Genomic DNA, 22,302 nt, shown 5'->3' on the forward strand with positions numbered 1-22,302 from the left:
GACTGGGAACACATTGACCCAAGCGAGGGTTGTGATGGAATCCGTGACAGTTAGCGTGGTCGGAAAGCAATATATAGCTGGTTGGCGAGGATTTAAAAAACCTCGGTTTTGTTGGGAAATTGGCAACTCCGAGCAGAAGGTGCAACCCGAGCCGGTGAATTGGAACTGCGGAAAGTGAGACGATGTGTGGAGTCAAACTTCCGAGCTCCCGAGGAGAACCGGCAAGCCCCGAGGGTTAGGACTTCCAATCTTCCTGGGGGTTATGTTTCTAGTCCTTGGCGCAGGTAGAAGCGAATGAGCTTAGGTCGCTGAGATACATGTCGGAAGAATTGATGGAGATGAAGAAATTCGGCACAAGTTACAACGGAGCAGCGATCTTGGCTTGATGAGCCTTGAGGTTGTGATAGCCCCAGTGTGGGGCGCTCACTGTATATGGTGATTGGTGACCTTCACATGTGAATCATTGAGATCGGGAATGTCAAGAGTGTAGGTTCATAATTATTCCCAGTGCCCGGCACAACAACTGATGCCCTCATGCTCTGAGCCCATACGGCGTCCGTTGCGTTCCAAAACTGTTGGGATGCTGTCACTCCAGGGTTAGGGTATCCCAGCCATTGTTGCCACGGATAGTGACGTCATAATTTGACGCACGCCAAACATGCAATCGGCGCGCCTTCACGTCATTTTCAAGATTGAAACCGCAGCTGTGCCATCCGTCCGTCTCCTCTCGTTTGTTCTCCTGATGCATTCTGAGCCATGGCATACATCATGCCGAGTACCTTCCAAGCGCAGTTCCAAATGTTAATAAACTGTTTTTGCCGCATTTCTCTCGCATCTTGACTTGATGCCGGTAAATCAATTGATTCAATTCTCAACCTCGACAAATTGAAGATCTCGAAAATCAACAAATCGAGTTTACGAAGGTAGCCGCGACACATGATGGCTCAACAACGAAACGACGAACCGAAAGAGCCGCCACCGCTTACCACCGCGGACAGGCCTCCAAGTTCCGACAACAAAGAACATGACACTTCCCGGCCGTCTACAAGCCCCCGAACATCGACCGCACACAGCCCACACCCACGCCCGCGCCCGTCGTACAGCTCGCATGCCGAAGCCGAGGTCGCCGGCCCCGTCGACTTTTCCGAATTACCCGGCCTCCCCCGGCTACGATACCGTATCCTCGAGTACAAATTGAAACTGTTCACTGTCGTCTCGCTGCTCGTCCTTGAATCCAGCATCCTCCCGATCGCTCTCTACTACGGCCTCATCCTCGGCACGACCCTGCGCGCCGGCATCGTATTCGCCATCATCACATCCTTCTTCGGCATCGTGACGGGGATCGAGTTCGCATTGCGATGCTTCAAGCTGATCTTCAGGGGGGACACCTACCGGCCCGTGGGGGGCACGCGCTGGAGCTTCGACTTCACACACTGGACGCTCTCGTTTGGGTACACCATCATGACGGGCGTCCTGATCGGGGCATCGATCCCGCACAACCCGCTTGTGCGCCCGCTCGCGATGCCGGTGTCGTTCTTCTTTATTCAGATCGGCTTGCAGCTGGTATGGAGCGGGTGGATGAACCGGACGGGCCGTGCCGCGCCGTGCAAGATCAGTTCGGTGCCGAAAGGCGGGCGGGTGCCACCGTTGGTTTTTACGCTAGTGGAAGACGTGGTCGGAGTGGACGGAGCCGGGGGCCGGGAGTATCGGAATGCGTTGTTGGCCCGGTACGAGGCGAGCCCGCGTTTCAGGAAGATGATGGCGCAGCAGAATTGGTTTTGGGCGGTCGGCGCGTTGGTCAATGGGGTCGGCACTATGGCCGTCATCTGGACGGTGCCGGAGCGTGTGGCCTACGGTGTTGGTGCGTTTTACTTCCGTGCCCCCTTTTTTTGCTCGCTTGTGCATCCCATCCCGTCGTCCCAACACCAACCCCAAATTTCAGTGACTGCGCCGCAAACAAAGCTAACAAAATACACTAAAAAAACAGGCTGGGGAAGTCCTCTTATTTTTGTCATCATTTGGGCGACCATCTCAGTTCAGTGGGCGCGGCACTCGCTCAGACGCGAGAAGGAGCTGTGGAGGGCCGAGCACGAGCAAAGTGACAAACAAAGGGACTCGGACACGCAACAAACCAACATGACGACAAATTAGGCGCCAAATACCACAACCAACCGCAAGAGCCAACACCATGTCAGGTGTCTTTGTTGCCGGCCCTCCCCGGCCGGATTTTCAAGGGCCGCAACCGTCCTTAGCCGCCGACCGGCCCATGCTGCAACAAAGAGTCGAGTCTCAATGAAATGGCCCGACTGCGCTAAGGGCCAGGCCGAAGGGCGCCAAACGATGGTTAGTATGTATAAACCGTTGTGTGCCTTCCCGACGGCCGATTCAAGGAGTATGTTGACTGCCTCTGTCGTTGTAAATATTGCAACAAACAGATGTCATCAACATCAAAACCACCACCACCACCCATCTAATTAACTCTAACACCACCATCATCACCACCATGCCCCCAACCCTCGGAGCTCTCCCTCCTGAACTAATCCTCCACATTGCCGACTTCCTCGATCTCCCCACCCTCGCAGCGGCCATCGCCTCCGCCCGCTACCTGCACACCCTCCTCTGGAAACGCCTCTACCAGCGCGATGCCACCCACCACAACTCCAACGGCCTAATTCGCTGCATCCGCTCCGGCGTCCCCTCCGCCCTCACCCGCTTCCTCACCGCCGGCGGCGTAACCGACATCAACGCCCGCATCAACATGTCCCCTGACATCCAGGACTTTTACGGGTACACCTTACCACTGGCAACAGCTGTCGTCCGCGGCCGGCGGGACATGGCCCGGTTACTCTTAGACCACGGCGCCGATGTCGCTGCGCCGGTAGAGGGCGCGTGTTGTTTTTCTGTGCCTGATCATGCCTGGGCTGATGTAGTGTCCAAAACACCGTTGTCGGTAGCAATCACCGAAGGGCATGACGCGATCGCGGAGGACTTGGTCGAGCGCCTCGGGCCGTCGTCTACGTCCCCCGACGAAGTCGTGTCAGAGGTGTTTGGCGTAGCGTACACCGCGTTGGAACAAGCCGCACTGTTCCTGCGGCCGGGCGTAGTCCGACGGTTGTTGCAGCGCGGAGCGAATCCGAATCGGCGACAGAGGGGAGGTACGGACGGTGGCCAGGAGCCGTCGAGTTTGCTGTACATGATCCTTACCAACCATGTCCTTCGGGCGTGGACGGACGAGGATCCCGATGAAGACGACGACGCTGACGGCAGCGCCGGGCCGGGGAGGTTGACCGAGACGGTTATGGTGTTGTTGGAGTATGGCGCCGACCCGTTTGCGAAAGAGGAGTGTCCGCTGCATTCGGGTGAGGAAACCCTTCCCGGCGGGGAAGGGGAATTGGAATGCCGGTGTGGCGTGACGGCGTGCTCGGTGGGGATGGTATCGCCGTATGTGAGGCTGCAGAGGCATTTTGTGGAGTTGGAGCATCGGCAGCGGTGTCCGAAGTTGGGGTGTCGGGATAGTCAGATGCGGTACGGGTTAGTGAGGGACACGGGATGTGTTCCACCACGAGAAGGGGCCGGACGGGGGAAGAAGTCGTTGGGGGTTGGTCAGGAGGTGCGTGTGAATTAGGCGTGGGTTGATACCATTTACTGCATGATATGACGTTATGATACACGTTGAATTCCCCTTGAAATACACTTATACTCCCCAAATTCCCCTCACCATGAGCAAGTAAAGTCAATGATAAAAGAGGTCAACACGGAATCACCCAGGCTTAACAGCGTTACAGCGGAGCAACCGGGAGTACTTGACTAGTTGCACGCCTCAACACAACCTTCTGAGTGAGTTCATTACCGGCGCAGATCAACAACTCCTTTAACTAGTTAATCGTCAGTAAATTTTACATCTAATTACCCTAAATCTTGTTCCGCAACGGCTGCTCCGCAAAGAACCGCCTCAGATTATCCACAATCAACGCCTCCGCCCCCTGCGGCCGACCCCCTGCAGCATGCGGCGACAGGACCAAGTTCTTCGCCTTATACAACTTATCCCCTTCCGGCAGGGGCTCCGTATCAAACACATCCAACGCCGCACCCCCAATCTCCTCCTTCTCTAGCGCCTCAAACAGCGCGTCCTCATCCACCGACGAGCCCCGACCCACATTCACCACCCACGCATGCTTCGGCAGCAGCGCCAACCGTTCCTTATTCAGCGCGTGTCGCGTGGACGCATCGCCGGGCAGGATCATGACCAGCGCATCGGTCTGCGGAAGCAACTCGGGAAGCGAAGCGTCGTTGAAGATCTGCACCCCGTTGCGCACGCCGGGGGTCCGGGCCACGCCGCGCACTTCGGCGCCGAGCGCTTGAAGGCTCGGGGTCAGAGCCTTGGCGATGTTGCCGAACCCCCATACCAGCACACGAGCGTCCCGCAACGTGCGGAAGGTCCCCGGTTCACGGTCCGGTTGGGGCCCGCCGAGGTGGATCGGCCAGCGGCCCTGGACTTGGGAATCGCGCATTTCGTGGAAGCGCCGGGCGGCGGTGAGGAGGAGGCCGAGGGTGTGCTCGGCTACTGTGCGGTCGTGCAGCCCCGAGCCGGTGGTCACTTTGACGCGGGCGGTGTCGAAGCCTGCGGAGAGCACGTCGTTGGGCCCGGCGGCGAGGGATTGGATCCATTGGAGCTGGGGTAGGTTTTTCGCGGCGAAGGAGAGGTTGGCGGCGCTGTTGGCCCAGGTCACGAGGATGCGGGCATCGAGGAGGTCGTCGGGGATTGTGGGGGCGCGGGCGTCGTAGGCGTGCAGTGTGAGTGTTGGGAAGCCCGCGATGAGCGCGGGGTTGAACCGGAGTGTGGTTGGGTAGAGGAGTTTCATCGTCGCGGCTGGGGGTGAGTTGTGGTGGTTGGGGAGTTCACGATGTCGAAAACCCTCATGTCATGAAGAAAACGCGTGATGAGGGGTCGGTATTACCTTTTTGTTCTCTCTCGGGGAAAGTTACCCTCTAGCGCGGGGCAACAGCGGCCGAGAGATGTGGGGCATCAGAGCTTCCGGCCGCCGGGGACAGGGGGGTTCCGCTGTCGGCAGGCCAAACAGCTCCGTTAACCGCGATGTACGTACGGTGGACCGATTGGCTTCACCAGTGGCCTATTGGTGGAAGAATCCAAGCTGGCCGGTTTCTCATCTTTGACACCCGAAATCATGGTCCACCTCGCCCACTCTGGCCTCCATCATTTTAGCGGGCCTACTCATTATCTACTAATTAGCATGTTCGATGCGTCTGGGTTCTCCCAGGTTCACTTGTAGAAACTGGGTTTGAGACTGGAATACTCCGGGACTGGGGTCACTAGGTTCACCCCATCCAACGACGTTCCGGCCCAGTCGAAACGGAAAACACGATCATGTTCGAATTACGCCTCGCGAAAAGAGCATTGGAAAAACTGGCGAATTTTTGAGTATTTGCTGAAAGCTAGGGCCCGAGTGTACCCAAATGTATGTCGCAAATCTTAGAGGGAAACAGCCATTTCAGAGTGGTTCCCCGGAGCCCCGGCCATTTTGCTTCACTTCCTTGATCCGTACCTCCTTTCTGTTCCCATCGGTTGACGCAACCTTCAGATCTCAGATCTCCACGCTGATGGGAAAACCAACAGCAAACTGACGATGCTTTGGCAAGGGTGGCAGTTCAACCCAATTGGTGACCTGCAAACATCTCCAGGCGTTGACTCAGAACGGCGCCAACAACTTCCATTGCTTGCACGGGTTCGTGCTTGTGTTGGGCTACCGGAAGGGGGAAATACATGGCGTGCGGAAACATGTCCAGGGTGCTGGTGCCAAGATGACAAGCATCCGGCCAGCCATTCCTCCACGGTGGGATCGTTTGCTAGATGATTGTGTGTGTGCGTGTGTGTCTAATACATGGAGAGCTAAAAGTAAAGGAAATTGTTATCATCCAAACAAATTCGTGACCCCAAAGGTGTAACCGGGAAGGTGCGTTGTTGACCTTCCTGCTCAGGATTTAAGAGACGGTGGGGTCCCCCTGCCCCGCGCCCCGATATCGCGTATCGCGTCCAGCAGCGCCCCTCATTGAGATTTTTCGTCCCACACCCAGGCGGGTCCTTGCGAAGCTTTTCCCGTAAGAGTCACCAAGCTGCAATAACACTGCCGGTTTGTGTCTGAGAGACTTTGCACTCACTTTGCTGTTCTTTTGCCTTGGAAGAACCCTTCTTTTGCCCATTACTTTGCTCCTCACATTGAATTGCTCCATCTTGCACGCTACTGTAAATCCGCTCCGTCCATCATGGCAGCCGAAGCTCTCTCGAGCATGCCGCTCACTTCGCTCCCCCGGCTCTCTCAGGGGAAAGTCCGGTGTGTATCCTTTTGAGATCCTGTGCCTATTTATCCACATTACAGAAGCGTTCCATCCAGTCCCCTCTTCCCAGTGCCCATTGGAACCACCCGACTCAAAGCTGCATACCCCCTCCACCTAGACCCTTACTTACGCCCTGCATAGTGATCTCTTCGCTCTTCCCGAGGCTGGTAAACCAACCTTGCTCTTCGTCACTTCAGGTGTGTGTTCATTCCTATGCCGTTGAGTTCTGCAGCTCTACTCACACCCAGTATCCTAGACCGCATCAGCGCCTATGACGTCATCTTGAAGGTTGTCTCGCATATCGTGACCATTATGGGCGAGACACTGACACTTCGCAGAACGGGATCCCGTCCAAGGGTGCGATCCTGACTCTCATCTCGGCGAAATGGTTCGAAGTGTTGTCGTCTCGCGTTCCCGGTCTGAAGCACCACTTTCTCCACCTCGGACCTCCCGCTGGGTCGGGTCTGAGCCAGGAGGAAGAGCAGTTGCTTCGTGGCCGTTCCATGACTGTCCGGTAAGCACTTCGTAGCGGCCATTCCAAGGGAGACGTGAGCCTGCTAATGTCAACTTCACAGCCGGCTCAAGATCTTCCCTATTGAGGCGATCGGTAAACCCTCCCTAGCCAACTTCTTGCTCTCAGTAACTAACACCGTCAGTCCGCGGATACGTCACCGGCAGCGCCTGGGCCGAGTAAGCACCCACCCCCTTATCCCCGTTTACCAACGGTCCCCTAACCCTTAGCAGATACGAAAAAACCCAGACGATCCACGGCCTCCCACAACCCGCCGGTCTGAAACGCTGCGAGCGTCTGCCAAAGCCGATCTACACGCCATCTACCAAAGCTGAGCTCGGAGACAGGGACATCAACATCTCGCCTAACGAGGCTAGGGGCATCGTCGGCGACAAGTATGCTTCGCGGATTGAGGAGTTGGCGTTAGCGTGTTACAACGCTGGGGCGGCGTATGCCGAGGAGCGGGGAATTATTATCGTATGTTGTTTGCTGCGCGGTGTTTCAGGAGGGGGCGGCTAACTGGTTTGTGGTGCAGGCGGATACCAAGTTTGAGTTTGGCCTTGACGAGGAGACGGATGAGATTTACCTCGTGGATGAGGTGTTGACGTAGGTGGTAATGTGTTTTTTAGGGTTATCATGTCTACTAACAATTGCGGTTAGCCCTGACTCTTCCCGCTTCTGGAGCAAGGCGGATTATCAAGGTATGTCGCCTGAATTCCAGCTTTCCAACGATGTGCTAACTAACAATGCAACAGTTGGCCGCGAGCAGGACTCCTGTAGGTCATCCGCCCCTGACATGCTTATCATCTGAACAACTCGGAAGTCTTGAACGCGCCATACAGTCACTAACAACACCCAGTTGACAAACAGGGCCTCCGTAACTGGTTGACCGACAACGGCTTGGTAGGCTGCATTTCCTTCACCTTCCATTCAACAGCTCAGAGCTAACGACCGCCCAGAAAGGCAAACCTGACGTGGAGATGCCACCCGAGGTGGTCGAGAAGACCAGGGCCCGTTACGCCGAGGTGTTTAAGCTGATGGTGGGCGAGAGCTTTGAGGAGGCGTTCAAGAAAGTCGCGAACTAAGCGATGTGTGTGGCAGCTTTATCCAGACGGAAGTGTGGAGTTCTGATTGGTTTATTTGGATATAACCCTTCCATAGCCGCCCAAAGGGTCCGGAGTTAGTCGCTGTGAGGGCAGGAAACCGCCTCCCTTTCAACAACAATGAAGCCAATAAGATGCAACTATTGTAGAAAAAGCGAGACCGTAGATATCACTGATTCTGCTGGACCAAGTCGTAGACCCTAAGGTTATAGGCTCACTGGGTGTTGTACCAATACTGTCACAGCCCTATGGGCCGGTTACATGTTGATAGGGGGGCATTGTAGCTATTGTTCTACTCTTCGACGCCCTTTGACCTCCTCTCCACTGACTTCCAGAACTCTGATATGCTGTAATTTATCGTCATGTTTCTGGTACTCCTGACTACTCGCTTCGGTTTCTCAATCCTATACGACGAGGCCGAGGGGCCGGGTGGATGGGGCAGGGCAGGGGTAGTGCCGGCCACGGCTAGCGCTGGTAGGGTACCCGTCCGGTTCTGCGCCCGGGACGGGGTGGACGCGACTGTAATCGTCTGGTTAGCCGGGGGATCGTCAGCAGCGCTGGCCACCTCTGCACCCTCAGTTTGTCGATCGAAGCTGCCAGCCGAGACGAATTCTGCCACAGCGTTCTCCGTTGTGGCACGGCTTTCCTTGCGTCCTCCCATCCGGCCATCCTTACATCCTTCCCTGAAGTTTGCCTTGCGTTCTGCTTTGCACCCATCCTCGTAACGGTTTCCCTCTTGGTCGCCATCCTCCATTGTGAATTGTTTCGGACAGTGTAAATTGCGAGCCTTACGGACGATGGCCCGAAGTCGCTCATATGTGAGTGCGATAGCAGGGTTTCTATTAAGATGTTAATTATGTCAGATTTGTTGCGTTGCTGAATGCAGAGCGGCAGCAAACCTTTTGATCCCAGCGGCTACCTCAATGGCCGAGGGGCGGCAAAGGAATGTTGGTATTCCAGGTGCCAGACCGACAAAGTCAGAGAGATAGAGCGCGACTTGACCGATGGGTTCTCGATCGAGATCGTCGTCGTAAAAGAGGATCCACGGGCTTGAAAAATCGTCGATACATAAGAGTCTGAACCACGCCTTCTTCATGGTGGGGTATTCAATATCGATGATAAGAGCGACTCGAATTTGACTATCTGACGACTTGATGTATTGACGCGACTTGCTTGTCACGTGTTTGCGAGACTCGGCCTACAAGACCTCGCAAACCACGGACGGTAGCTTACCCATCTGACCAAATGAGATATCAGGCTGTCGATAAAAGCTTGTTGCCGTACTCGATGACGGCTGTCCCTTGTTCTTTGATTGACTGGAGCAAGTCTCGAACTCTTGTATCAATAGTGGTGGCACGCCACACGAGAATCTGGTTCTTGATCTCGTCGCGGAGATCCATTTGAGCCTTCAAGTGCAATTTAGAGTCGCCCATAATGTCGATATAGACCCTCTGGGATTCGTAATCGTACTCCAATCGGCGGAGTGTCGGCTCGGAAAGCTCCACCAACTTGCCATCGAGTCGTCTGGAAAGGAAGTCTACGGCGCTTGCCTGGTCTGTCTGCCAGTGGAAGCCGATAATCCACTCACCAGAGAGTTCTGAATCGCGGGCGCGCAGGCCCCGGCGGGTTTCGACGATATAATCTATCATCTCTTCAAATGTGGACTGGTTTTGAACAACCTACGAGCGCGGATGGTCAGCAGGGGGCCATCAGCACGAAAGAGAGTGAGGGGCGGGAGAGTAATACAGGCTCAAAGCGAGGCTCGCCACCCGGCGGAGCAGTCGGTACCGGCAAGGCGGGTACTGAGGGTTGACTTTGCGATGCCATCGTTGGAGCAGGCGATCACGAAAATGTTGAAGGAGGAAGAAGAAGAGTAAAAATTTCTGGGAAGGGAAGAAGTAACATATGTCCTTGCTCGGGGTTTTAGGCCCCCTGTTTACACGATACACGTGACTCGTACTTCCTTCCAACGGGTGCCATATGTGATCCAACCGTAAATCGGGGTTGGGCTCGTTCACTTTCCGTGGGAAATAGCGAGGGTTCGTTGGTGAGGAAATCATCGAGAGTTGCAAATGTCACCGCGGATCAGTCACCTCGACTAGAGAATCTTGATCGAATAGTAATTACAATTTAGTTAGGTCTCCAATAATACAAACTATCATTGAGCAAATGCTTGGACAGGATCTCGAAAGCCGCGGATAAAATGCTTTTAGCACGAGACGGATCCCGCAACTGCCTCGATTGTGGCTCTGTCAGTTTGGCAGAAATTGGGTTGGGGTTGTCATTCATGTGTTCGAGGAACGGAGTTTACATTTGCTTCAAAATCCCATCACACTCGTTTCTTGGGGGCACACGGCAAACTTATCCCCGATTACTGAATGTTACAGGATCGACTTTACCAAGTAAGTTGAGCGTGAATGGGATCAGGAACGGCTGAAAAGGGGCCAAGTTGCTACCCCGAGTGTCCTTATCAGGTGAAGGGCGACCAGGGCATGGGGGTCATGAGCTGGAATAACGAAGCTTAACAACGATGCCCAGCATCATCCTCCCCATGCCAGGGCGCCGTGAAACGCAGGGTTTAATACCCAATAATCCTAGGTACCTTTCAAAACGGAGGTTGGAAAGCCGGGCGTACTTGGTTTATATTCGAAACTCGGAAATAAAGTTCAGGCACCGAAACCCCGCGCCATTCCGAATATATCCGACACCACAAGAAGGAGTTCATAGGGCAGGAAGGCAGCAGAATAAGCGACGTCTTCCGGCCTTCGTCGCAGAGGTTGGGAAGAATTAGGTAATCACTCGTTACGGAGACGGCCTCACTCCGGGATGTCGACGGGTGCTTGTCCTGTCAAATCCAAGAGTCGGAGTTTGGAGTTCAAACGACATTACTCGGCCAAACCTTGAACTCCAATGGCATTGTCGTGACCTCGTGATCAAACAACTTAACAACAATTGCCGGCACATGAATTGAGGCGCGGGGGGCAGAAGGTAAGTTTGGAAAAAGTGAAGGAAAAAAAAAGCGAAGGAAAAAAAAAGCGAAGGAAAAAAAAGGTAAAGGGAAATAAAGGTGAAAGCCGAAGGAAGAAAACATCAACATCGCCAAGAATTAACAACCTGGGTTCGGCCCGCCTTGAAAGCCTCACCTCTATCCGTAGCCCCCATCAAGATCTTTACGCGTACACGCATCCCCATTACCAACGGCCCCGCTCAGCCCCGTCAAACCTCAAATCCCAAAATCAACTTCGAATATTCCATAAGTGGGCCCGCCGTGCCGGAACGATGTGTGATTGGCCACGGAATGCGAGACCGACTTATACGCGTATACGGCTGACTCCGGTCCCGCGGTCGAGACCCCTGCAGCATGGCCCGATATGGGTTTTTGGGACGGCGCGAGCCATGCAATGCGCCGTGGCGGAGCCGCAAAGCTCGTTTCCAGGGTTGGTTCTGCCTCGAAGTAGGTGTCCGTGGAAGTTTATTTGGGGATTGGATCCGATTGTGGACGCGCGTCGATTTTGGGGGGTTGTTTATAAAATATTTAGATTCTCAAGTTCCCGGGCTTGTTAAGTTGTTGGTTTCCTCATAGGCTCATACCTTCACTGGGGAGTAACGGTGATTTACGACACAGCATTTAGCAACTATGGCCGACTCCAAACCCTTTGCGAAGTTCAAGCTCTTCCAGTATGACCCGAATCTGGCCGCCAATGTGGTCTTCGCCGTTCTCTTCGCAGTCTTGTCGATATGGCACACGGTGGTTTTAATTCGGAAACGGACGTGGTATTTTATCCCTTTTGTTATCGGAACGTTGTGTAAGTCAACTCGTTTTCCACGTCCTTCGTAATCCGGGTTGCACGGCACGAAATGACTGTATCGACCATCCTAACAATATTCACAGTCGAAACAATTGGATACATCGGCCGAATCCTCGCGGCCAATGAAGCACCCGACTTCACGCTGGGACCGTACATCATGCAAAGTCTCCTAATTCTCCTGGCGCCCGCTCTGTTCGCTGCGTCCATCTACATGATCCTCGCCCGTCTGATTCGGCTCCTCGGCGCGGAACAGTACGCGTTGATCCGTACCAACTGGATGACGAAGGTGTTTGTGACGGGCGATGTGTTGTCCTTTCTCGCGCAGGGTGCCGGTACGTCCCATGTTCCCCTCATCTACACCAGCGAAAAGCAAAACGAACTGAATCAACTAATAATCAACCCTCTGCAGGCGGCGGCCTCCTCGCCAAAGTTAAAACCCTCGACGACCAAAAACTCGGCGAAAACGTCATCCTCGCCGGCCTCGGCATCCAAATCCTCTTCTTCGGCTTCTTCATCGTCACGACCGTCCTCTTCCACCTCCGGATCACCAAGAACCCCACCCCACTCTCCTACTCTTCCACCACAGGACCCTGGCGCCGTCTCATCATCGCTCTGTACCTCAGCAGCATTTTGATCCTCGTCCGGTCCGTGTTCCGCATGATTGAGTTTGGCATGGGGTTTGACGGGGTGTTGTTGTCGAATGAAGGGTATTTGTTGGGGCTGGATGGGGCGTTGATGGTGTTGGTCGCTGTGGTGTTGCTATGGAGTCATCCGAGTAAGGTGGTTAGGGGGCATGTGCGTGGGGAGGAGGGGCTGGCGAGAGTGGAGGCTGGGAATGGGGGTGTGACGGCGGAGGGGTTTCAGATGATTCCCAGGCATATGGAGGAGGAGAGTGGGCAGGGGCGGATTGGGGGCACGCCGGAGAGGTATGATAGTGATTCGTTGAGGGCTTTGAAGGGGAGGCGGTAGTTGTTGGTTGTTGGTGTGAGTGTGAGGGAGATGGGTTACAGCACTGGACGACGGAGTTAATGGGGGGGTTGGTGTCAAAACATCACTATATTTTGGGGTAAACCGTAAAGAGATAGCATTGCACATCAGGGCTTTGAACAGATCTGGTCGGGCGTGATCAGATACCGCGGTGGTTGAAGATATCCTTGGTAGAGATAATTAGAAGGAAGCAGTCGGATTTTACATTGCATATCTCTCCATTGAGAAGAGGCACTAAATGCTATCTTTCATCTACCTTCCCCTATCTCTAGTTCGCAACATCCCATCAACACCAAACAACCAACCAACCCTAACCCCACCCCTAACCCCCATCACCCTCCAGCTCCACCCACGTGTAAGGCCTTGCCTTAGGGTTCAACCCCCCTTTAAAAACACCACCACCCCTCAAATTTCTTCAACAACTCACAACATCCTCTCGGGCGTGTGGCTCAGTTGGTAGAGCGTTCGCTTAGCATACTTACCCCTCCTTGGTGTATGCGAAAGGTCCTGGGTTCGATTCCCAGCTCGTCCAGAATACATACATAAACCTGAACAGATAGGAAGTATCTGGCTGGGTTGGTTGTGTTTTTATCTTTTGGTTGTATTTGCGTTGTTGTCGTTATTGGTGGCTACACTCTATCCACGTTTCCTGGGGTTACGGGTGCGGTGGGGTGCGCCTGTCACGGATGTTTTGGGGGTGCCTTGTAGCTGGGAGCTAAATGTTGCTGTTTGTTCGTCACGACAGCAACATATGCAACAGAGGATTTGTACTACATCCTTGAGTCCAGCCACACAGGAGTACACCCGAGAGACAAGATCACGTCTGATCTTCCTATAATGACATCTCGAACAGTCGATACGGTTTATGGGTGTAGGATCTGCCACTCAGCATCACAGCACGCGGACAACATGTGATCAAGAACATCAATTCCCGGAACATATTTAAGGCCCAAACCAGCCAACAAAACTTTTATACCCGCAAAATCCCAGCCCACCACAGCCCATGCACCAAATTCCTCGTTCGTTGTTTGTATGTCATTAGTTCGGAACTCATCACTCGTTGTTGGTATCAGCATCCACAGAAATCCCACCAGCTCCTCACACAACACCAGCCAGCTTTAGGACGCTAGGGTTACTGCTGAAGAGGCCCTGGTTGGCGTTGTACAGGAGGAACACCGTCTTGCGGACGATCGCGCGCGTCTCGTCGTCGAGCTGGTCGCTCGGCGGGCTGAGAACGGACTCGAAGACGGGGACCAGCTTGGGGGTGAGCTGTTGGATGGTGGGCTCGTTGTTCTCATCTGTGAATTGTTAGCACAATGCCGGGAGTTGTTGTAGTTGGGGGTAAAACTGCTTACAGAGCTTCAAGATGCACTCATAAACGGGCGAGTTCTCTTCATAGTCGTCCTTGAGGGGCAGAAGCCCAACAAGAGCAGGAAGGACGTCACCAAGCGGGATCTGATCCGGGTGCGCCAGTGTAAGCCGCGAGATGCAGCCGGCGGCGTTGTCCTTGATGCGTGCTTCCTGGACCTGCAGCATCGGCTCCAGCTTCTGGAGGATGTTGCCGTAGTGCGGCAGGTAGGTGTTGGTGTCAGTCGAGTTGAGGATGAGCTGCCCGGTGGCGTAGGCCGCGTTGCTCTTGGTCTCGGGGTCAGTGTCCGACAACCGCTTGAGGAGCAGCTTGAGGAGCTTCTCCGTGTATGGGGTGATGGCCGCCTCCATGTTCGCAGCGCACTCGGCGATGACGCCGACACCGGTAGACCGCTCGATGTTCTCGGATTCAGAAGAAGCAAACCGGATAATAGGCTTCTCAAAGATCTTCCAGAGCTCGGCGAAGCCGGGGCCAAGGGCAACAGCAAGACCGATGATGGCATCAAGACCGGTGTCAATAACAAGCCAGTCGTACTCCGAAGTACCCTCGACTTCCTGATCCTCGTCCTCATCGCCCAGATCTTGTTGGCAGGGGTGCGAGCGGGTAATGATCGTAGACAGAACGGTGACGACTTCCGTGACAAAGCTCTGCTGGGCGAGGATGGCTGGGCCGCAGGCCTTGAGAGTCGCCGCAACGTTGCGGTTGATTTCCGTGACGACGCCACTTTTAGCAGTTAGTGCATGTTTTAACCGCATGAGCTGTTCAGGAATGTACAGAGGATATAAAGGGAGTCAGGAGTAGATATGCACGCTTTCTCAGCATCCGCAATAATATTGCGTTTGAGTGAGCTGGGTAATAACGCTAGGTGGTCATCATGCAAAGGATTTAGAACAGGAAAAACAAAGATAAACGTACCGGTCAGCTTCCTCGTGCCACAGCTGCAGGGTAGCCTTGCAGACAATCTCGCCGAGCTTCACAATCGTCGTGGTTGGCTCCTGCTTGAGGGGAAGGCCAGGCTCCCAGTTGGTGCCGGTCTCCTGCTCCATCAGCTGCCAGACGCGGGCATACGACCGCCAGAGCGTGGCGATAGCAGCCTTACGGCAGCCCTCATACGAGTGTTCGGCCAAGGGAGAGATGCATTCGACGGCCTTCTCGAGGTACTCGGCAATCTCTTGCGTGCCGCAGGCGTATGTGATCACATCGCCGAGGATCTCCATAGCAACCTCCTTCTCGAGCGCCTCAATGGAGACACCGAAGTCGTCGTACTCGTCATCCTCATCATCGTCGTCCATCCAATCTCCGTCCTCGTCAGAGGTATTCTTGATGGTGACCTTCTTGCCGGCCGTGATGACCTCGTTGTCAGTGCCCACAATGCCCTTCTCCTCCTCGGTGAGTTGAAGCTTGATCTCGGTCTCCTCGAGCTTGAGGCTTTCGAATAGCCCCTTGAACACACCAGGGAGGAAGGGCGCAAACTCCTTCTCGTACACCTTGGCAAGGGCGCTCCACAGAATGAAGCTGCTCTCCTTGAGTCTGGAGTTATCGAGATGAAGCGCTTCCTCACTGGAGCGCATGAGGTCGACCACGTAGGGCTGGAAGGCCTCGGCCCCGACGGCCGTGGCGATGCGACCAACGGAGTCAGACACACCGCTGCGGAGCGCCAAGTCATCTTCAGAGTCCTTGATGGTCAGGTAAGCACCCAGGGCATGCATGGTCTGCTCAAAGTAGGGCTTGAAGTCCTCGCCAAGGCATTCGGCAATGGCACCAATGGCACCAGACGCGGCCACCTTGACTTTGTAATCATCGTGGGTGATGAGAGCGCCAATGTTACTGACGAGCTCGCTGGCGTTCTGCTTCATGAACTCGGCATCGAGACCCTCCGACATGGAGTCCAAAGCGCCGCACACGGAGCGGATGATCTCAATGTTCTTCTTGGCCAGGGCCTCGTCCGGCGTAGCCTGCGTCGCGGCCTGCAGGTTTTTAACCAGGGCTGTGATGATAGACTCGTTGAAGGGGGAGAGTTCCGAGGCGATGTCATCAGCCAGGCGGGCGAGGCCGATGAGGGCGGTGTGACGGACGCCAACGTCCGCGTCGTTGAGCAGGTTGATGGCTAGCGGCATGATCGACTTGACCTGCGTGGCAATGAAATCGGGCGCGCCCTCGACGACGGTGCCCAGGGCGAGGATACCAGCCTTGCGGTAGCCGGGCTCGCTGGAAGTGGCAAACTTGGGAAGCGCTTCAAGAAGGGGGACAATGACTTGGCGAGGCGGCAGGTCGCTGGCGAGCTGGTCGAGAAGGGCGAGCGCGGACCGGGCAGGGCCCATATCGTCGTCATCCTCATCGTCGTCAATCTCGGTGAGGATTAACAAACTCTTCTGGGTGAGCTCCTGGCCCATGTCCTTCATGCCCTGGATCTTCATGCGGCGGTAGCGGACGGTCTGGGCAAGGAACGCAAGCGCCTGGGAGCGCACATCCTCCTCAGCCTGCTTGTTGGCGGCCAGGTCGATCATGAATTGGACAAGGTCCTTGAGGTACTTGCCGAGCAGGGCCGACTCGTAGGCAAGGAATTGTTGGAAGACCTCGAAGGCCTGGCCAGTCTTCTCGTCATCCCCTGCGCTGACGGCATCCTTGAGAATGTCAACCATGGCCGGGATCAGAGTCTGGAGAGTAGTGACGGACTCCTCGTCCTCCAGGGGCTCGAACATGAGCAGCATAGCGCCGATGGACATCATGGAGTTGATGCGGACATCTGCGCTCTGCGGGTCCCGGAGGGTGTGGCCGAACAGCTCGAGGAGCTTGGGCATCTCCTCGGCGAACGCGGTAGGGTTCTCCTCCAGCAGGCTGAAGATGATGTACGAGCCCACCTCGCGCTGGTTGACATCGCTGTTGGTGGACAGGTTGAAGAGCGCCGGGATGAGGTCGGGCCATTCCCCATCCTCAAGGTCAATTGCAGCAACGGACGCGACGAGACGTGCATTCGCGTGACGCGCCCGCGGCGTCTGCTCGTTCATGGTCGCCTGGACCACATGCTGACGCACAGCCGCCTTTTGCTCCTTGGGGATCTTCTCCCAGTGCTTGACGACCAAGCGGGCGCCCTGCACCGCAGCCTGTTGCCGCACATTCACATCTTGGTGGGTTGCGACGATCTCGACGAGGAGAAGGAGAGATTCGGGGTGAGAGTAGTAGTTCTTTTGGAGTTCGGCAGTGACCGCCTTTAAGTTCTGGGTGTCGGCTGGAAAGAAAAAAGCACCGGGTCAGCACGGACAACAAATCCCAGGCGGGGGAAGAGAAGCGAAATGAGTGTCCGGCACGCCAAATAAACGCGAGTTAAACCTGGAAAGGGCAAGCGGTAAAACTTACGAACTTGAGACTCCTGCAGGAGCGCGGCTAACCGTTGCTGATCCATGGTGCTGTGCCCGGATGTCTAAAGAAGGGGTATCACAAGAAGAGAAAGGAAAGAAAGAAACGAAGGAGGGCGTTGGGGGTTGTTTGCAGCAACAGAGGGCCTCAGCAGCTTCGGAAAAAATTTGGATTTTTCAATTTGCAGAGTGGAACTGATAACAGGCGCTTTGCCCGATCTTGCAGCGGGGCAGGCGCGAGGAGGGGTCAGCAACAAGTGCGGGGCACTGCTACGGCTGCAGGACAGGCTGACAGTTGCACAAGCTCTCACCGCTCAAGCGAGGGTTAGGGTCTGATGCAGGGCCTGGTGCTCGTGCATTCCTTCAGTTTGGGATCTGCGTTGCAATGTTCTCCAATTCACAGCGTCTTCTCGGTTTTTGTTGCATCTCACAACTTGTCGTTAAGTTATCCAACGTTAAATTCCATCAAAAATCCCACTCCACCAACCATTTCCGCATCAAGTCCCCTTCAAGAGACCGCAATCCAGCCATGGCGCTACTCCGTGCGCTCCCCTTCTTCGTCGCGAATGCCAGCTCCGGCCCTTCAATATCCGCTTCCAACCTGAGGCCCTCGTAAAAGTCGAGAATCTTGACACCCGGGAACTTTGCGACTTGCTCTGGTGTCTGTGCCGCATCGATGCTCCGCAGATCGCTCAACCACTCTTCAAACTCGACACTGATGAGCTCGTTACCTTGCTCTGCGTAGAAATCTTGCACGGTTTTCGCCAGGTCGGCCCACTGTGTGACCTGCGGGTTCATAACATTGAAGCAGTTGAGCGATGCCGGGGTGGAATCCACCTCCTTTTGGGTCCCGATGGGCAAGAACTCGGTGATCACCTTTGCTGCGGTGTCGACGGGCACCCAGATGATGTTGTCGTTGGAAGGTCCTAGCGATCGTGGGATCTTGCCTAGAGACTTTGACGTCTTGATGAGCGAGGGCAGCCATTCTGCGGATTGTTAGTCAACAGGCATTGTACCGCCGTAAAAAAAAAAAACAAAAAAAAAACAAAAAAAACGGGGAGACACTCACCATGTCGATTCCAAACCCCCTTCGCCTCAGCCGTCCCCGCGAGCTGGCCAACCCGCAGCACAGTCCCGCCAACGAGCCCCTCCTTGACCGCCTTAGCTAGGATTGAGCTAGCCACATGCTTCGACTCGCCATACCCTTGCCGTGCCGGCAGGCTGTTATCGGCCTCAAACTCCTCCGGCACGACGAGCACCTCGTCGCCCTCCCGACTGCGCACCGCGGGGAAGTTGAGCACGCTGGCAACCGACGACACGAACCCGATATGGGCTTGGCGCGCCGAGCCGGCGGCAAAGTCCACGCAGCGCTTGACTCCCACGATTACATCCTCGAAGCTGTCGAGGGTGCTGTTGAAGTTGACGGGCCAGGCGTTGAGAAGGATGGTGTTGACGTCACTTTGCATGTCGGCGTACTCGGTTGGGCTGAGGCCGAAGTTCTCATGCCGCGTCTCGCCGGTGAGGAAGCGCACCTTGGGGTGAGAGGCCACGTCGGGGATGCCTAGGCCGCGGTCGGAAAAGGCTTGGACTTGCCGTTCGGCCGCGTTGTCGGAGCGGTTGAGGCAGTAGACGCGCTCGACGGCCGGGTTTTGGAGCAGTTCGTAGAGGAGGTGCGTGCCGAGGGCCCCTGTAGAACCGACCAGCAGGACGGCGAAGGTGGAATCGGGCTTGACGCTCTCTGTTGCCCGAGGCGCAAACTTGGTGTACTTGTGGATCATGGCTGACATCTTCTCTTCCCGGGAGATGGTGATGGTGGGAGCGACATTGTCGGCGCCATTCCCGAGCGCCCGGACAAGCATGTTGATGCTGGGGTTCTCGTAAACCGCACGCGTCAGGCAGTTGATCCCGGCCGCACTGAGGGCCTGGCGAATCTGCATGACCTGCAACGAGTCCGCGCCAAGCTTGAAGAGGTTGGCGTCGTCTGTCAGCTCGCTCGCCCGACCGGCCATCACCGACTGCACGGCCTGTTGGATGACGGTGCGTAGCTGGTTGTTATTCAGCAACCCGGTCTTGCCCTGGCTACCGCCTGTCTCCGCAGGGCCCTCATACAACACCTTGATCTCGTCCTCGTACAACGTATTTGTCGCCTTGCGGATGATGGATCCCTTGGGCGCGCGCTCAAACGGTTTCTCGGGCGAAGCCAGCGCCACCATCGTCCGCCAGACTTGGGCATGTGCAGGTGACTCTGCGTTGGCCGCCTCCACCGCGGGCCACACCTCCTTTAAGAACGCCTCCAGCGTCAGATGGGCCTGTTCCGGCTGCGGTTCGAGGATCAACCCGGCCTGGAGCTGTGCGGTACCGACGACGATCGCGCCCTTGACCCACGGATGGCCCTCGACGGCCTTCTCGAACGACACGGGATTGGTCTTTTCGCCATTTCGCAGGACGATGATGTCGTCTGCCCGGCCGATGTACTTCCACAGGGCTGGCTTGGTGGGGTGTTGTTGATAGAGATCATGCGGGCGGTACTCGTCGACATCCGGAAAGTTGTGGAAGACACTCTGGAAGGGATTCCCTGGTTGGCGCTTGATAACCAACTCCGCGACGCCCTCCTCGCCCGTGGGCTCCATCTCGATGCCCACTTGGGGATTCCACTCAAAATACTCCCAATCCGCCGGGTCGACCGGGTTCAAGTTGGGGAAGTTAAACGTCTCGGTGCTGCCGATGGTATTCACCAGCTGGGTCACCCGCGTGATCTTGTCTCCGATCGCTTTCGCCAAGGGCGCACCACCGTAGTACACCGCATCCAGCTTGCCCAACTTCTCCAGCCCGCCGGGAATGTTGATGATGTCCTCTAGTATGGACGGGGGGAACACAGCCGAACGGGGCTGGACCTGCTCGAGGGCGTGCAGGATGAGGTCTGCTGTAGGTGGGCGGCCAGAGGGCAAGATGGTGAGCGGGCCTTGGTTGTAGAGGGAGCGGTTGAACAGCATCATGATGCCATACACGTGGAAGAAGGGCAGGGTGCAGAGGAGGAGCTCGCTTCGGATGATGGAGATGTGCACGTTGGTGCGGCCTTCGGGGGCCGGCATCGACAGGCTCTCGGCGCCGACGCGAAAGATGCCTCCTTTGAGGTAGATGGGCTTAGGAAGGCCTGTTGAGCCGCTGGAGTGGAGGATGACGAATGTTTCTTGGTCTTTAAGGTACTTGGACCCGCGGCCTTGGTCTGTGGTGCCTTCGGCCGCTGAAAAGATGTCGGCCACTTCTGGGATCTGCGCGGTTTGGAGGTTGGGTGTCGCTTGGGCGAGTCCATTGACCATACCCTGGAACTCGGCGCTGTGGACGAACTTGACGCATTGTGTGGCGTTGAGCAGGGACAAATTGCCCTCGAGGGAGTTCCTTGGGGAGATCAGGAAGCTCTGCGATGTGTCAGTAGCTTTGGTTCAGGGCCGCGCATGAATAGCCCTACTCACCTTATACCCCGCCTTCAACGCCGCCATGACTACGACGGGATACCGAAAGTCGTTGACCGCGGTATACGCCACGGGCTCCTCCCCGTTGCCCGGGCCGAGTTCCTGTTCCAGCCATCGCGCTGTGAACTCGACCGCCCGGGAAAGCTGCGACCATGTGATGTCTCGCCAGGCGATCTCCGGGCGAATCGAATCACTCTTCCCGATGACCTCGGGATACTTGGCCCAAACTTTATCAGGGGTCTCGGCGGCCACCTGCTCGACGAACACCGCAGGTGCGAGAAAGTCCGAGGCAAGAGAACCCATGGTGGTGAGTTGTTCGTTGATGTGAGGGTCGGGCTTTCAGTTCAATGGCTGAGTTGAAGACACCGGTGGAGGAATTCCAGAGATGCGTGGCTAGGAGGAGAAGAGTCTTTTACTTATACCCATCTGCTGCTGCCCAACTCCGTAGACCAGCATCCCATGCGTTCTCGAGGCACCTCGCGCGCATCACTGCATCGTGCCGCACACTAATCAGCTAGAGCCAGCATTGCATGATTTGGAGCCCCCAGGTCTCGGATTTGGGCTCGGTCTTGCATCACATGCGTCTCGACACCCGATCTCCCAATCGCGCGGCAAGGGCGCCTATCCCGGGGAAACCTGCTGTCTCATCACAGTCCGAAGTATTATTTGTCACCTCACTCCCCACGAGATGCGGGTACCAACAAGCCAACCTCTGCTGCTGACTGTGTCTCGTAACTGAACCCATCCGAGGCCTATGATTGGATCACTAATCCCACGACAAGAGCGGCCTCCACTAATAGTCAGCGATTTGTTGGGACCGCGTACCGAGGTTGATGGACGACTGCATGCCCTTTCTGTCCTGCGATGTGTATGTCGCGGTTCAGCTGCCTTCATGCCTCGGGTGGCGGCCAAATCGCCCAAATGGGCTTGACGTGGATGCCGTGATGCCCAAGGCGCGAGACTGTGTCGGAGCCGAAACTCCGGGTTCGCAATCATCCCACGGATTTCGGGAGGAGGGGTTTTTGTGAAGTCCGCTCATATCTGGCTGGCGGTCGGTGGTCGTTTCTCACAATGTTGTTGCGATGCCCCGCCATGCCCCGCCATGTAAGATGTTAGTTTTGACCGACCGGGATGGCATGTCGAAGACTCGAAGCAGGAACCAATCTGCGTTGAGAATAATCCTTGCAGTGCTGGACTGAAAGTGATGCCTGCACTTAAAATAAGACCTTAAATAAAAGCAATTGCCCAAACCCCATTTCTTGCGAAGCCTTTTTTCCCAGAATTTGGAATTGCACATTCACACTTCGAGAAGTTCTTAAAGCCCTCGATTCTAGTCTTGG

General features: G+C 55.7%; 7 protein-coding genes and 1 non-coding gene across 8 annotated transcripts; 4 read left to right on the forward strand and 4 right to left on the reverse strand.

Moving 5' to 3' along the window:
• Window positions 1-939: 939 nt before the first annotated feature.
• On the forward strand, window positions 940-3,625 carry C8A04DRAFT_24507 (uncharacterized protein; the record flags this gene model as incomplete). The annotated part of the gene is made up of 2 exons (XM_062779184.1): window positions 940-1,861; window positions 2,436-3,625. 2 exons carry the CDS (start codon window positions 940-942, stop codon window positions 3,623-3,625), a joined length of 2,112 nt encoding a protein of 703 aa, XP_062640638.1.
• A 286-nt stretch (window positions 3,626-3,911) lies between these two features.
• Window positions 3,912-4,862, reverse strand: C8A04DRAFT_24508 (D-isomer specific 2-hydroxyacid dehydrogenase; the record flags this gene model as incomplete). Its single annotated transcript, XM_062779185.1, has 1 exon — window positions 3,912-4,862. One exon carries the CDS (start codon window positions 4,860-4,862, stop codon window positions 3,912-3,914), a length of 951 nt encoding a protein of 316 aa, XP_062640639.1.
• A 1,420-nt stretch (window positions 4,863-6,282) lies between these two features.
• On the forward strand, window positions 6,283-7,950 carry C8A04DRAFT_24509 (uncharacterized protein; the record flags this gene model as incomplete). The annotated part of the gene is made up of 12 exons (XM_062779186.1): window positions 6,283-6,350; window positions 6,496-6,551; window positions 6,611-6,642; window positions 6,693-6,868; window positions 6,930-6,961; window positions 7,011-7,044; window positions 7,099-7,342; window positions 7,401-7,471; window positions 7,526-7,566; window positions 7,621-7,641; window positions 7,725-7,768; window positions 7,825-7,950. The coding sequence occupies 12 exons, from the start codon at window positions 6,283-6,285 to the stop codon at window positions 7,948-7,950; spliced, it is 945 nt and encodes a 314-aa protein (XP_062640640.1).
• Window positions 7,951-9,221: 1,271 nt separating this feature from the next.
• Window positions 9,222-9,795, reverse strand: C8A04DRAFT_24511 (uncharacterized protein; the record flags this gene model as incomplete). The annotated part of the gene is made up of 2 exons (XM_062779187.1): window positions 9,222-9,647; window positions 9,715-9,795. The coding sequence occupies 2 exons, from the start codon at window positions 9,793-9,795 to the stop codon at window positions 9,222-9,224; spliced, it is 507 nt and encodes a 168-aa protein (XP_062640641.1).
• Window positions 9,796-11,605: 1,810 nt separating this feature from the next.
• Window positions 11,606-12,746, forward strand: C8A04DRAFT_24512 (uncharacterized protein; the record flags this gene model as incomplete). The annotated part of the gene is made up of 3 exons (XM_062779188.1): window positions 11,606-11,774; window positions 11,861-12,109; window positions 12,187-12,746. 3 exons carry the CDS (start codon window positions 11,606-11,608, stop codon window positions 12,744-12,746), a joined length of 978 nt encoding a protein of 325 aa, XP_062640642.1.
• Window positions 12,747-13,202: 456 nt separating this feature from the next.
• On the forward strand, window positions 13,203-13,296 carry C8A04DRAFT_t8. Its single transcript has one exon. It is a non-coding gene; the product is annotated as a tRNA-Ala (tRNA).
• A 566-nt stretch (window positions 13,297-13,862) lies between these two features.
• C8A04DRAFT_24513 (armadillo-type protein) lies at window positions 13,863-17,536 on the reverse strand (the record flags this gene model as incomplete). Its single annotated transcript, XM_062779189.1, has 4 exons — window positions 13,863-14,062; window positions 14,120-14,856; window positions 15,049-17,362; window positions 17,491-17,536. The coding sequence occupies 4 exons, from the start codon at window positions 17,534-17,536 to the stop codon at window positions 13,863-13,865; spliced, it is 3,297 nt and encodes a 1,098-aa protein (XP_062640643.1).
• Window positions 17,537-17,954: 418 nt separating this feature from the next.
• Window positions 17,955-21,265, reverse strand: C8A04DRAFT_9062 (putative peptide synthetase; the record flags this gene model as incomplete). Its single annotated transcript, XM_062785340.1, has 3 exons — window positions 17,955-18,475; window positions 18,559-20,908; window positions 20,963-21,265. The coding sequence occupies 3 exons, from the start codon at window positions 21,263-21,265 to the stop codon at window positions 17,955-17,957; spliced, it is 3,174 nt and encodes a 1,057-aa protein (XP_062640644.1).
• Window positions 21,266-22,302: the final 1,037 nt, after the last annotated feature.

Source organism: Dichotomopilus funicola (assembly GCF_033296635.1).
Source record: "Dichotomopilus funicola strain CBS 141.50 unplaced genomic scaffold C8A04scaffold_3, whole genome shotgun sequence".
Lineage (NCBI taxonomy): Eukaryota > Fungi > Ascomycota > Sordariomycetes > Sordariales > Chaetomiaceae > Dichotomopilus > Dichotomopilus funicola.